The sequence below is a fragment of the Drosophila takahashii genome, chromosome 3L (genome assembly GCF_030179915.1).
Source record: "Drosophila takahashii strain IR98-3 E-12201 chromosome 3L, DtakHiC1v2, whole genome shotgun sequence".
Lineage (NCBI taxonomy): Eukaryota > Metazoa > Arthropoda > Insecta > Diptera > Drosophilidae > Drosophila > Drosophila takahashii.
The window spans coordinates 15,375,151-15,388,701 of record NC_091680.1 but is presented as its reverse complement, the minus strand read 5'-3'; the positions used below and the strand labels follow the sequence as shown (position 1 = coordinate 15,388,701).

At 42.8% G+C, this 13,551-nt stretch overlaps 4 protein-coding genes across 6 annotated transcripts; 2 read left to right on the top strand and 2 right to left on the bottom strand.

Moving 5' to 3' along the window:
• Positions 1 to 140: 140 nt before the first annotated feature.
• Myt1 (protein kinase, membrane associated tyrosine/threonine 1) lies at positions 141 to 2,270 on the bottom strand. Its single transcript, XM_017156942.3, has 4 exons — positions 1,230 to 2,270; positions 1,027 to 1,172; positions 606 to 970; positions 141 to 547 (listed from the first exon to the last, which is right to left on the bottom strand). Exons 1-4 carry the CDS (start codon positions 2,188 to 2,190, stop codon positions 412 to 414), a joined length of 1,608 nt encoding a protein of 535 aa, XP_017012431.2. The 5' UTR covers positions 2,191 to 2,270; the 3' UTR covers positions 141 to 411.
• A 262-nt stretch (positions 2,271 to 2,532) lies between these two features.
• Pmi (Transmembrane protein Pmi) lies at positions 2,533 to 5,065 on the top strand. Its single transcript, XM_017156946.3, has 4 exons — positions 2,533 to 2,627; positions 2,882 to 3,030; positions 4,238 to 4,422; positions 4,486 to 5,065. Exons 1-4 carry the CDS (start codon positions 2,605 to 2,607, stop codon positions 4,648 to 4,650), a joined length of 522 nt encoding a protein of 173 aa, XP_017012435.2. The 5' UTR covers positions 2,533 to 2,604; the 3' UTR covers positions 4,651 to 5,065.
• A 130-nt stretch (positions 5,066 to 5,195) lies between these two features.
• On the top strand, positions 5,196 to 7,394 carry PGRP-LD (Peptidoglycan recognition protein LD). 3 transcript variants are annotated; one of them, XM_070215059.1, is made up of 5 exons: positions 5,196 to 5,361; positions 5,601 to 5,906; positions 6,612 to 6,781; positions 6,836 to 6,958; positions 7,010 to 7,394. In XM_070215059.1, exons 1-5 carry the CDS (start codon positions 5,331 to 5,333, stop codon positions 7,163 to 7,165), a joined length of 786 nt encoding a protein of 261 aa, XP_070071160.1. In that variant the 5' UTR covers positions 5,196 to 5,330; the 3' UTR covers positions 7,166 to 7,394. The 3 variants fall into 3 exon arrangements, with proteins under 3 accessions (XP_070071160.1, XP_017012433.2, XP_017012432.2); XM_017156944.3 differs by having other exon boundaries at positions 6,836 to 7,394; XM_017156943.3 differs by lacking the exon at positions 5,196 to 5,361 and having other exon boundaries at positions 5,435 to 5,906; positions 6,836 to 7,394.
• Positions 7,177 to 10,580, bottom strand: Cralbp (Cellular retinaldehyde binding protein). Its single transcript, XM_017156945.2, has 2 exons — positions 10,480 to 10,580; positions 7,177 to 8,422 (listed from the first exon to the last, which is right to left on the bottom strand). The coding sequence occupies exon 2, from the start codon at positions 8,373 to 8,375 to the stop codon at positions 7,392 to 7,394; it is 984 nt and encodes a 327-aa protein (XP_017012434.1). The 5' UTR covers positions 8,376 to 8,422; positions 10,480 to 10,580; the 3' UTR covers positions 7,177 to 7,391.
• Between the last annotated feature and the right edge of the window lie 2,971 nt (positions 10,581 to 13,551).

Sequence of the window (13,551 nt, the reverse complement as noted above, 5' to 3'; positions counted from 1 at the left end):
GACGTGATAAGTTCTGCCGCCCTAGCTTTTTTCTAGCTATTTTGAAAATAATATCAAGATTTTCAAATCTTTTATATATTTAACTCGAAAAAGAATACCAATTTGATTTCCCAACTCACTTCTATGTAATTTCAATTATAAGTTTTTATTTTTAAACTTCTCAAATCGCTTTTCGTATATATATCACATGATTATATGTTCAAGTTCAACAAGTTCTTCTAAAGAAGCATTAACATTACACAATTGTAAGACTAAATCTAGGGAACTTCGTACAACTCTACAGTCTAGAACTAAGCTAAATACAATTAACGATATATTCTGTTGCCATATGTATCTGGTATTCGTGTCTTAACTGATATATATTGTTTGCATTATAAATTCATTGGGTTTCACTTTTCGTGGGCCTCGAACTCACTCGTCGTCATATTCCAGGTCGAAGAGTTTTTTGCGCCGGAACGAGGAGGTGTCGAGGACCTTGGCGGATGACAGAGCGGTGCAGGGACTTTCAAAATCATGCACCTGGACAAACCTGCCCATCGAGTCCACGCTGAAAAAAAGGATTAGGTTATAGGCTTGTCTATAGCAAATCGAGCAAGGAAACTCACTTATTTTTCAGCATATCCATGCGAGATTTCCCCTGGTTGGTATTCAGTGGCGTGGAATTCATTACATGCGGGGAACCCTGATTGGATAGGTCTAGAGCATCGTCGCCGGAAAGAAAGTCGGAGGCGTAACAGTCGCGATTGGCAATGGGTGTTGATCCAACCAGCTGGAACTCCACCCTTTGCACTGGAGGCACTCCCTTGGACGAGGGCGAGGCGGGAAGAATGTTAATCTTGGGCTGTGAGGGAGCAATGGGCTTGCATAAATGCAGGACCTCCAGGAAGTAGAGGAAATAACGAAAAGCGGACGTTTTCCAATTGCACATTTTATCCCAGACGGCGCGACGAGATCGCCTAAAACTCCGCGACTGCAAATTAGTTACAGATTAGAAATGATCCTTAAGTTGAGCTGGTGATCTCTTACCAGCATGCTGAGATTCATGAGCGACTTGCGCTTCTGTTGCAGGTGCTGCAGCTTGGGATGTGAGAGTAGCTGATCCGCTGTGGGTCTCTGCGCAGGATCAGGCATCATCATGGACTTGATAACCGACTGCAGCTCCAGGGATATTTCTGTGGTGAATGAGAAATGTGATTAAGCAACACTAGGATTCGCCCTTTAAAACTCACTGTTTATGAACTCCTCGGGCAGAATGCCGTGCCTTAGTTCGTGCCAAAGTGGACCGTTCGAGGGCAGATCCATGTAGCAGGCAAGCTCCAGCATGGCGATGCCCAGGCTGAAGATATCCGCCGCCTTGGAGAAGTGGCCCTGCAGGATCTCGGGAGCCATATACCTGGAATCTCCCTCCGTGGCATGATGGCTATTGGCCCTGTCCACATCGATGACCAGGCCAAAGTCCGCCAGCTTGCAGGTCTCGTCATCCTCGCCAATGAGCACATTGTCCAGCTTGATGTCCAAATGGATGAGATTCCGGTCGTGCAGCGACTTGAGGCCCCTGAGCAGATCCAGCAGTATGTGCCAGATGCGCTCCTCGGGAATCCGTTGGCAGCGCAGCAGGTACTGCTCCAGGCTCTCGCGGCACAGCTCCATCTGCATGTACAGCCGGTCGTACTGCTCCCAGGCGCGGATGAACCGGATGCAGTTCTCGTGGCCGGAGAACTCCTCGTACCGCCGCACCTCCTCCAGTCGCTCGGCCCGGTACTGTTCGCCGCGGAACAGCTGCTTGGAGATCTTGACGGCGTACAGCCGTCCGTCGGTGCGATCGCGCACCTGGAACACCTCGCCGAAGGATCCCTCGCCCAGTTTGGCCAGCCGCTCGAAGCAGGACTCAAAGTGCGACAGCGACAGGGTGCTCAGCTCCGCTTGAACGGGCGACGAGGGCAGCGTGCTCACATCAGCCGGACAGCCGGCGTCGCGGAAGGAAATCGCGTGGGCGATCTGCGAACTGTTGGCGCTGCAGGAGCCCAGCGATTGGCTGCGATTCAGATTGTTGTTGTCCACGGCAATGTAGCCGCGCGTCTTGTACTTCGGCGGCCGGAAGCGATTGCTGTTCTCGCCGTTGCACTGCTTGTGCCGGTGCTTGTCGTCCTGCAATTCCGGCAGCGGCAGGCGATGATGATGCTTTTCCATTTTCAATTTTCCAATTAACTGTTTATTAAGAGCACTAAAATCCCCAGTTAACTTAATCGTAAATTTACAATAGATTTATATCGTAAATTGGTGATGGCACTATCGGAGACAGCTAAGCTGGTGGTGGCACATTGGCCATAATCTATTAGAGCGATTGGTATTTGTGGCCAGTGTTTTTATTAGCATTACTTTTTTATTTCCAACGAAATGGGTATGCGTTACAAAAGTAATTAACTATTAACCCCAAGTACCCAGTTTACGATATAATTCAAAACAGTATTTATTTGGTATATTGCACTTAGGGAATTGCAGATGTTGGTATTAATTTCTCAGCTAATTGGTATATTTTAACGGTCCAGCTGCGGCCGCACTGAGTTTATTAACAAAATAAAAAACAACAAATTTATTAGCAAAATGGTTAGCAGAAACATTGAAAGGTAAATACTACTCCGAGTGACGTTGATGCAGTGCGGATTATGCAACGAATTAAATGCGGGTGCGGCACAGTTCCAGATCTTAAAGTGCACCTTTTCTGGTTATGCAATTTAGCAGGCGGCTTCTGTATTTATCTCCCCCGGACAATGGCTTCTGCTTCTGCTTCTGACGATTGGGACTTAATCTCGACCTTAACCTTGGTTTCCAGATCAAGATAGCCATGATTGATTTATACACGACTCCTCTCTCTTTGCAGCACGAGTAAAGTGCCCACTTTCCATGTCATCCGCGAGGTCTACGACAGTTCCAATGCCCATGAAAGATTCGAGGCGGAATTGGACAAGGCGCTGGAGGCCAAGGTGGACTTCATTATCATAGAGCCACCGCGATTGGGCGACGAAACTGGTGAGATCTTGGGAACACTTCCTATAAGGATTACTCCTCATAGAAAATTGTAATTTTCTTGAAGCCTGTTTTTAAAATACCTAATGTTTTTATAGTTTTAAATCTAATTAAACATACATAAAATTTGTAATGAACCGTACCGAAATTTACTGACATAAAGCCTAGACTCTGTTTTTGTAGCATATTTATAGGCGTACTTATCGAACTAACATATTTATAAACAAGGTTTCACTATAAAAACAATTATTTTAATGACCATTTATTAAAAATGGATTATTTTTTAATGCAAAAATTTATTAAATATATCTAAGTAATATCGTATTAATTTTTTATACCCTTGCAGAGGGTATTATAATTTTGGTCAGAAGTTTGTAACGCAGTGAAGGAGACGTTTCCGACCCCATAAAGTATATATATTCTTGATCAGGATCAATAGGGGAGTCGATATAGCCATGTCCGTCTGTCCGTCTGTCCGTCTGTCCGTCTGTCCGTCTGTTTCAATACCGTTTGCGAGCTCAGTTTGAAAGCTAGCGCCTTGAAACTTTCACAGTCGTCCTAAAACATGTGTACGCAGATCAAGTTTGAAAGCCGACCCGATCGGACGTCTATATCCTATAGCTCCCATAGGAACAATCGGATATAGCTTTCACAAAAATGAAGATATTTCGCTCAGTGTAAGAGCTATTGGCATGAATCTTTCCAAATCGTATTTTTTTGTGCGTACCTTGATCAGTAAAAGCGCGTGCCGATCGGACGTCTATATCTTATAGCTCCCATTGGAACAATAGGGTGAAATCGGTCAAAATTTGACGTTTTTCAGGATATTTCGCGCAAAATATTAGCTATTCCCATGAAACTTTCCAAATCGTATTTTTTTGTGCGTACCTTCATTAGGGTAAACGCGCGTGCCGATCGGGCGTCTATATCCTATAGCTCCCATAGGAACAATAGGGTGAAAAATTTTAAAATTTTATTTTTTCAATTATAAAATATTTTGTTGTTTATTAATTCATGTTGCTAGTCTAGTCAAGTTTTAATTCGTAAAATCTGCAAGGGTATTAAAACTTCGGCTTGCCGAAGCTAGCTTCCGTCCTCGTTTTTTTTTTTTTCAAATTTTTAGAGTACTTGCAAAGCGAATCCTGATAATACAAACAATCCTCCCAAAAAAATTAAAATTTAATTATTAAAAAATCCTTTGTAATTACAGGTCGTTGGATTTGGGTGGGCAACTGCCTGCACAAGACAGCGGTTGCCACCGGAGTGGTTTCCCTGGTGGCCAGCCTGCTCTGGCGGGATCGCCCCATCATTGCAGCCCCCGCCTGTGCCCTCTCGCTCTTTTGCACGGGACTCTACACGGTGTCCTGGAACTACGATCCTTGCTGTCAATATCAGGTTTGAACTTATACTCCCCCTACATCCTAGATAAACCCACTAATTTGTTGGCCTATTCCCCAGGTGGAAAACAACGACACCGTGTTGGAGAAACTCCCACTGACAGATGTATCCTCGCCTGTGATCCTGGGCTATTCGCCCAATTCGAAAACCAAATACCTGCACCGCGGTGTTTCCTTGCTCTCGGCTGCCCTGTGCACCTGGCAGATCTGGAGGACCTTCAAGTAAAGGCTGTGTGTGTGCGCAGGAACCCTTGAAATGGCCAGCTGCTGGATTGGGCCACTCCCAACCTAATAAGTTTAGTTTAGGCACCTAAGCGAATGCATTTCTTTTAGATTTTCGAACGATTTTAACACACTGTCTTGTCTTTCGTGAAGTTTTTTTTAGAAATGGTTCCAAGTCCTCAGCCAAGTCCTTCGTCCAGTGTCCAATTGTGTGTGTTTTTGTGGCTGGACTGGCTAGCATGCTCATAACTTATTACGGTTCCCAGGCCTAAGTTAGTCTTAAGGGAGGAGCAGCCTCTGCACTGTAAATTAAGCAAAGCCAACTTCTGTGTATAAAGCGAAACCCATTTATGATTGTTATTAGAGTCTAGTTGAAGATATCAGAAAGCGAAAGGCAAATAAACGCAATGCGAATGTTACTCCAGGCTTTAAAGTTGTACCTAAGAGAGTGTAAGAGTATATTTTGATAAGAGACCCCTTAAAAACCCGCCAGCTGATGATTTATGCGGGCTCTCTCCCTTGTTCTCGTCTCAGTCGTTTTATGCATTCTGTTAGCAGTGGTTGTGCTTCGACTGATCGATCAAGTGGTGCGTTCCAGTGCGATCCGGTAAGGGACTGACCCACTCCACAGCAGCAGCAGCAGCAGCACCTTGATGCCGAGGCTGCAGCGAGAGCAGTTTAACCATGGACTCCAGTCACATAGCCGTGAGAATGGGTAAGTCCGGCGGTAGATAAGATAAGATATAGTAGCATCTTGGTTGGCTATCCTCACCTCAGTTATTCCCAAGATGCCGATCTTTGTGAGCGCTTATAGTCTGCGCGCGATTAGCAAATACTATGACCATCAAGATCAGAGTGGCCTGGACAAACTGTGCCACTTGACTAATCGCCTCCACTCATTTATCTTGGCTAAGCTCCATTATGTGTTGTTTGCTCTATATTTCGCTACGATAGCACGGCGTAGTCCCTCGCCAGGCGGCGTCTCCCAGTCTTCTTATGGCAGCATTGGATCCACCGAGAATATCCACATTCGGGTTGAAGAGGATTGCGGACTCAGCGAATCGACTCCCTTGCTGGCAGCTAGTCAGCGTTCCAACAAGTCACCCTCATCCTCAGTAACCTCTTCCTCCTCCTCCTCCTCATCGCCCTCCGCCGGAAATGCGATCCTCACAAAAGACTGCTTTAATTGGCGCTCGGTGGGATTTATGGTCATGTGTGCCTCCGCCTTGGGACTGGCTGCCTATTTGCTCTGGAGACAATGTGAGTTTTCCCGCTGACGGAGGACGGGGTGTGAGAGTACGAGTACGTGCTCAGTTCGCTTTTCGTTAATATAAATAAATCCGAATTAGCTGTGAGTTATGATAAGCTGAACACGAGACTTTTTGTGGGCAGAGGCGGAAGTGGTACAGAATAGGAGATATTAGCTAATAATATTTATACAATTTTAAAATGTATACAATATTTTTTCAAGCTTCTTTAAAACTGTGATAAAACAGTATTTATTCAATATTTTGTTTCATTTAATGTTTTCATTAAAATACAAATTAAATGCATTAAAGAATTGCTAAAATTTTAGTCAATGAATTATTTTATTTATAATATTTAAAAATGAAAAATAAAACCCAATCTTGGATTGGAAGTTTAACATTAAGTAAATATATATATATATATATATATATATATATATATATATATATAAATAAACCTTTTTTAACATGGTGGTTAACTGACAAAAATATTTTTGAGTACTGAAACTATAATTCAAAAATCTTTTTTGTCAAGTTAACCAGCATTTTAAAAAAGGTTCAATAAAATAAATTGTTGTTATCTATATTTACATATGTTAATGTTAAACTCATAAAAATCCACGATTGGGTTTTACTTCACGCTTCTGCCTGTAGATTTGCTTTATGATTCATTGGTAAATTTCTGAAAATTTGACAAAGCAACTGAATCACTTTACAGCCCAAACGCCGGACTTTGGCTACCGACTCAGTCTTGTGGAGCATGATATATGGTCGAATGCGGTTCTTCAGGGTCCGGAAACTCTATCGAATCCGATTTATGTGATTTTTACCCACACGGAGAGCCAGGAGTGCAGTGAGGATTGTCTGGATGTATTACACAAGCTGCAGGTGAGATGATATAAAGTATTTTATCACTAAAATAAAACCCATTTGAATCCGTAGAGTACTCATTCTGAGGAGCTGCCCTACAACTTTCTAATCACCGGCGACTGTCAGGCCTTCGAAGCCCGAGGATGGCAATATAAGAGCGATTTCTCAAAGGATCTTCCTGGAAACAGTTCTCTGGTAATGGCCTTTGTGGGAACCTTTAACCGAAAACCACCCATTTATTGTCAGTTAAAGGTAGCAAAGGCTTTGATTCTAGAATCCCTGAAGCGCAGGAAACTGCAGCCACAGTACCAACTGTTTGTAGTGGGCAGCAATACGGAGGCACTGCAGCAGGAGTTCCACCATTGGCCACATTATGCCGGGCTCGAAGGACCAAGTGAATGAAAAGCCAGGGATTCCAAGTTATTCCTCTCGTTTATTGTACGCCAAACACAAAACACAGTATACAAAGAAGCGCAGGATGAGTAAAGCGGGTGCCACCGATAAGCGAATCAGGGATCCCCGGGATCGGCTCTGGCCAGGATCGGGGGACCGGCGAAGCGTTGCGTTAACGGATGATGCCTAAGACTAGGAACTAAAAACTACTACAGAGCTAGAACTAGATGATCGGCTAGTCGAACTCCAGCTTCCGAAAGCTGCCCTCGATGGACTCGATTTGTGAGACGAAGTTGGGTCCGCCGGTGGAGGCCTTTTCCGCGTTGTAGCTGCTCCTCCGCTGGATGCCGCGATCGGAGAGCAGGATGCTCTTGTCCAGGCCGAGGATCAAGTCGCGCTTGGCCGCCAGTTCCTGTTTCCACAGATCGATCATCTCGCGCATGGGCATGGTGCCGCCCATCTCGAGCGGCAGGCATCCCTGATCCACGCACTTCATCAGCTCCTTTTCGCTGCCGTAGATGATCAGGCGCTGCTTCATCTTGGAACTGACGCGATTCTTCACGAAATCGATGAGCCACTTGAGAGTGGAGGGCACATTGATGAGGTGGATCTCCTTGTGACGCATGGGCAGCGATTGCTCGCCCCACTTGAAGATGCGGGCGAACTCGGTGGGATTCCAGTTGGTCACATGCGCCGTGGACACGCCGGCGAAGTCACCCACATGCGTGAGCCCGGTGATCTGGGTCTCCTGGTCCTCCATCAGGCACTCGTAGGTGAGAAAGTGCGCCTTGGCCTGGTCGGAGCTGCTGTGGATTTTCGGATTCAGTCCCTTGGCATTGATGACCACCACCCGGCGACCATGCTTATCCCGCTGCGGCACCGCAAAGATGTATCCCTGATCGATGAGGTCGCCGAGTCGCGGCTCCAAATAGTCCAGCTGGGTGCTCATGTGCGGGAAGGTGCGTCGGATGTTCAGGTACTTGAGCAGCGTCTGCTCCGCCATCGGGACACTGAACTTCTTGGCCCGCAGGAAGCGCAGCAAGAAGGTGTCGTCGCTCCGGACATTCTGCAGATCCTCGTTCTTGGCCACCCAATTGCGCAGCTGCTCCAGGCTCTGCTCCCGGGTGCATCGATCTTCGCGCAACTCCCGCTTGGCGATCTTCAGCAGCGACTCAGGCAGGGAATCTCCCTGATCCTGCACCATCTTGGTCTCCTTCATCACTCTTAGCTTGTGGCTACTGTACAGTCAGGCGATGATTGCGGCTACTACAAAGAAAAAGATAAGAAGTGCATGGTTTAGTCGGGGTTTTCCACAAGATTAATAATGACTTGAGTTTATCAAGTCTTACACATTATGGTTAAACTAAAATAAAATTGAGTAATAGGTACTTCTTTGTTTTAAATACATCTTTAAGATTAAATAAAAATACTTATTTCAAGTATTACTTAATTTATTAAATCAATTTATGATTTAGTACCTATTATTTATATTTTCTTTGCTTTAGAATCATTATAATATTTTAGTTTCATTACCATTAATCTCTAGATAACCCCTACTGCCTTTCAGCCATCAACAAATAAAACCTATTGTTTAATAACTCTCCACATGGTTTATCTATAAGATTATTAATTATTTATAATTATTATTTAATTTTTAAATTTATGATTTATTATTATTTATAATTTCTTTGCTTTTAAATCATTATAATATTTTAGTTTAATTAATCTCTAGATAACCCTTACTGCCCTTCAGCCATCAACAAATAAAACCTATTGTCTAATAACTCTCCACATGGTTTATCTATAAGATTATTAATGGTCTTCCCATCGAAATTAGTTCAAGGTCTCTGAGATCTCAAGGCGAACGCCACCGGAACACGGATCGCTGTAATTTGCAAATATTTGCTAATTAAAGCGCACAAGAGACGCGTTTTTGTTAAAACACCAACCAAATGCAAATGGACAATACGTTTTTTCAGCGAACTCGAAAGCGACGAAATGAAAAAGTGTATAATTTATTCACTTCTTTGTTGTTAGGGCACCCATAAACCGACAAAATGGCATTATGGCCACATATAAAATATGGCAAAAAGACAAAAAAAAAAAAAAACGTCGAATTGGTTCAAGTTCAAAGCTGTTTACCGAAAGCGGGTCAAAAAATGGATATGGAAAATACAAAACAATGTTAATAATTAGCTAGTACAAGAAAGAGTTTCACTGTTTGATTTCGAGTTGGTTGCATAATATTAAAAGAGGGAGGAAAGCAAAGAAAAATAAGAGGAAAGCGGTTGAACAAAGTCCCCCGATTTGAAGTCACAATGTTTGACTTCACAGATAAACAAAGTACGTTCATGGGATGCACTAACACGCTCAGCTCAGCTTTATCCCAATATTTGCACACAATTTGTGATCCGACCTGCGGCTCGATTTTATTGTTTTAAGTCGGACTTATAGCTTGCCCTTTGTCTTTCGACGCCTCAAAGCCCCGATAATCAAAATCCGTTTTCCCATGACATCGACCCATTTGCATATATGTATGATACCTCTCCGATTCGTTGCGAACTCTGTGCCATTTAATTGATTTCTTTTTGGTTAAAAATTTGCATTCGCTTTCGTTTTCGTTTCGTTTACATTTTGTCGGTTTTTCAATTTTCGTTTGTCGGTTTTCCCCCCAACTGGAAATGCGATTTCAAAATGTCATTGGGCAATGCGCCCGTTGGATCCCGCTTGCCATCTCTTTCGCACGGCATCTACCCCTCTCTTTCACCTGCAGTTTCAACATGTTTATTAGGAGCTCGTTGTGGCTTGCGTGGCTTTTGTGTGGCTAACTGGCCAATAATGCAACAGGCGGTGCAATCGTGGCTTATTTGGTAATTGCAATTTCACAGCCTCATATTCTCTCTTGGCTGATTGATTTTAAAGAAGGTTGTTGATTACATTTGGTTTCGCGAGGGTAGCTAGTAATTACGGTTCGGTTTTCGTCTAAAGGTTAATTGAGTTTTAAGTTATCTTTCAGATTTTGATTGCTTTTTGATTGAATTATGTACGAAAATGTAATTTGATCTTGCGGTAAAGCTTTAAAACTTGAGTCAATACGAAAAAAACATCAACGATCTGGAAGTTTGATTGTTTGAATTCCTGGTTAATTTGTTTTAAAGATTTCTTGTATTTCTAAAATTAGGTTTATAAATGTTTCTTTTCACTTCAGTTATCCTGTAATTTATTTACTTTTGTTTTAAAAAAATCCCTTAATGTTTTAATTTAAAATAAAATTGTTCAGGACTCCTTGAATTTATCACAATCACACACACTATAACACTTACACCCTATTTTTTCGATTCCTTTAACGCTAAATATATAGCACGTCACACGCTGCGTATGAGCAATGCCAAACGCCCGTTTTGCAATTCTTGATGCGGGGTCTCTTCTATATCTCTTCGAGATATATTATATGGCAATGTCAGACGATCTTCGAGAGACGACGCGCCGATTGAAAAACACGTCCAAACAACGCGGGGTCCAAACAACGAATGACGCTGGCTGGGGAGGCCTCTCGTCTAGCAAAACAACGAAAAGCTCGAGGAGAAACAAAAATTGTTAAAGAAATTAACTGGATTATATAATGGCCACACAGACATGCGCACCATATAGCATAGGGGCTATGCTAAAGCCGAGCGTCTGAGCGGGATTCGAATGCAATCTGATCGGTTGGTTCGGTTGGCTTGGTAAATGCTGCTGCTGCATGGAGATGGCGATGGAGATGGAGGGAACTAGTTTTTGGCCAGCCGAAACTGAAAGTACGAAGTACACGAACCTTTTCGGCCAGATGTTGGGATCCGAGCCTGATCCCAGTCATCAAAGGTAGCCACAAGGTATTAAAGAGCTGCTGTTGTTAAGTAATGGCAGTCAGTCACTCAGTCAGTTGGTCACTTGGCCAGCGGCTGTAAATCAGGTTCGCTAACGGTTCATTTTCGACTTACCCCCTTTTTCACTCATTAGGTTTATTGAAAAACATTGCTCACCGGGGCGACGACTGGGGAGTGGTGAAAAATTTGCATTTTCATGGCCCGACTTCGGGTGGCAGTGAAGCGAGAATGGTGGCCAACCTTGAAAATGCAATCCCCCCCATTACCCCCCTTGAGTAATGATGGTGTCGCTATTGCTAATGGTCAAACACCTAATGATCACCCGGCGGCTACGTCATCTCTGACCAGAGATATGGTGATATTTACCCAGCTCTCCAGTTAAAATTCGAATTGCAGTTTACGGCTGGGAAATGCGTTGGCCCTTTGATATTATGGGGGCTCTTTTTGGACCCAGGGCCGTGACGTGGGCTTGGATATTTGAGTATCTTGGGCATTTTGGACATTTCCCAACCCAAAGGGCGTAGGTCCAATGGGCTTCCATTGAGTTGCGATCATCAGCATGCTAATACAATGATTCGTTTCCGTTTGCCAGTGGGCGAGAGTTGATTGGATTGACAGAGGCACGCCCTGAGTGCTAAACAATCATTAAACTGCAGTGTGAAAATGCCTTTGTTCGATGATAATTAATGTTGATCTTGTTATGAGCCCTGATTCAATGACAATTTCATTAAGTTAATTGATGCCTGAAAGAAGGTCACTTGTGAGAGTAGTCGTAGTCCCTTGACAACCTTGATGGGATGCCGAGAAAATTAAAATTCATTAGCAATAGGCTGGATAGAAAGGTGAGCCAAAGTGACATTTAAATTTCTTGAAAAGTTACAAATATTTGGATAGTCAGTAAATGAGCTGAGATACAGATACATTCCATTAAGGTTTGTAGAAAATAAAGGGGATTAAGGGTTAAACCTCCTTTTAAAATGTAGAAAAGTGAAATAAAGCAAGTAAATTAAAATTAATTTAAAAGGCATACATCAAACAACTCAAAATCTTCTAAATCAATTAATTTCGACTTAAATTGGCCCCATCCTGCGGAGCGACTTCCGTGTTGGGATCTTACGACCCGGTTATTCCCCCGATTGCACCGCTAACCTTCGCCATTGTCCCTGACCAGCCCGGATTGACCTACTCCACCGGCCCGGCCACATTTTAAACTCATTCGTTATGTTGGTAATAACCGTACTCGCTTCGCCAAGTGCTTGGTGTAATGTGCTCACTCATCGCTGGCACGATTTTAATTTCTTAGTCTTTTCACATTTATTTATACATTTTCGTTTTCGTTTCATTTTTCTTCATTTTTTTTAACATGGCTTGCCGCATAACGAGTTTACGGCAAAAGATGCCCCAACAGCCCGACAACCCGTCCAATTGCTCCACATCAGCTGGTGCTGGTGGTAGGTAGCCTGGTCATAAAGATGCCGCCACCTCTCGATGCGAACAATAATAATAATTTTTAATAAACACATTACATGGCGCAAAGCAGACGAAACAATTCGCAATTTCTGTGAAACGTGAAACGTAGGGGGTACTTTGGGTTGGGTAAACGTTTCAGATGGCAGGGGTAAACCTTTTTCGAAATACCGTCAAAATCAAACACAGATGACTGCCCACCAGATTTTACTTTACGGAGCTTTTGTGATTTTGGTCTTAGCCATAATTAACAGCGAAGAAAATCAGCAGCTGGACTTAATTATGGTTTCGAAGTTGACCCGAACATCCGAATTATCTATCCATACATTCTCTTTCTGGCTGCTGGCTATTTTCAAATCTTTCTGATCCACCGAAAATGGCCGAAGTCGTGTTTGTAAAAATTTGCATATCATTTTTGGTGATTTACAGAACAATAATTTATCATCTTAGCCGTTTTAGGGCATCGATGAGGGGGCTATTTGCCCAATACGCAATAGGCACTTGTGTTGATACTTGCGCAGTTACCACGATACCACGAGCACCTGACCAAGGAGAATAGGTTTTTGGCTTACTTTTGGTCGCCAAATTGCGTCAATGGTTAATTATAATTGCACAAGACAATGTCGCTGCTCTTGAGCCATTGTAATAAATACTAGGTAGCATAATTACTGGAGAATGGCCAACTGGGCTGTTCTGGCCAATTTGAACCCAACTCGGTTCGCTTTTAAACTACATTTACCTATAAGTATCGCATATCCGTTGCGAGCAAAATGAATAAATGAAAACATTTAAGTTCGGGGCAAAAACATTAAACATTTATTTGAATCTTTCTAAGGGATATTCTTTCCTATTTAAAAAAAATGTTTAGACTTTGGTTATTTTAAATATGTTAGAAGTCCTATTAAACTTAGTAATATTGCAATATTTTGAATATGTAAAAAATATGTTTCTATTATCTGAAAAAAATAATTTCAAAAGATTATACAAATTCAGAGGTATGAAATTCATACTATGAATGTTTTTTTTTAATAAGTTTTAATAAATGCCCACACTGCGTATGAG

Coding starts and splice junctions, on each gene's coding strand:
- Myt1 (XM_017156942.3), bottom strand. CDS start 2,190: ATGGAAAAGCATCATCATCGCCTGCCGCTGCCGGAATTGCAGGACGAC. Junction 1,173..1,229: donor GCCCGAGGAGTTCATAAACA/GTGAGTTTTAAA, acceptor CATTCACCACAG/AAATATCCCTGGAGCTGCAG. Junction 548..605: donor ATGGATATGCTGAAAAATAA/GTGAGTTTCCTT, acceptor CCTTTTTTTCAG/CGTGGACTCGATGGGCAGGT.
- Pmi (XM_017156946.3), top strand. CDS start 2,605: ATGGTTAGCAGAAACATTGAAAG. Junction 2,628..2,881: donor GTTAGCAGAAACATTGAAAG/GTAAATACTACT, acceptor CTCTCTTTGCAG/CACGAGTAAAGTGCCCACTT. Junction 3,031..4,237: donor GCGATTGGGCGACGAAACTG/GTGAGATCTTGG, acceptor TTGTAATTACAG/GTCGTTGGATTTGGGTGGGC.
- PGRP-LD (XM_017156943.3), top strand. CDS start 5,435: ATGCCGATCTTTGTGAGCGCTTATAGTCTGCGCGCGATTAGCAAATAC. Junction 5,907..6,611: donor CTATTTGCTCTGGAGACAAT/GTGAGTTTTCCC, acceptor ATCACTTTACAG/CCCAAACGCCGGACTTTGGC. Junction 6,782..6,835: donor ATGTATTACACAAGCTGCAG/GTGAGATGATAT, acceptor TTGAATCCGTAG/AGTACTCATTCTGAGGAGCT.
- Cralbp (XM_017156945.2), bottom strand. CDS start 8,375: ATGAAGGAGACCAAGATGGTGCAGGATCAGGGAGATTCCCTGCCTGAG.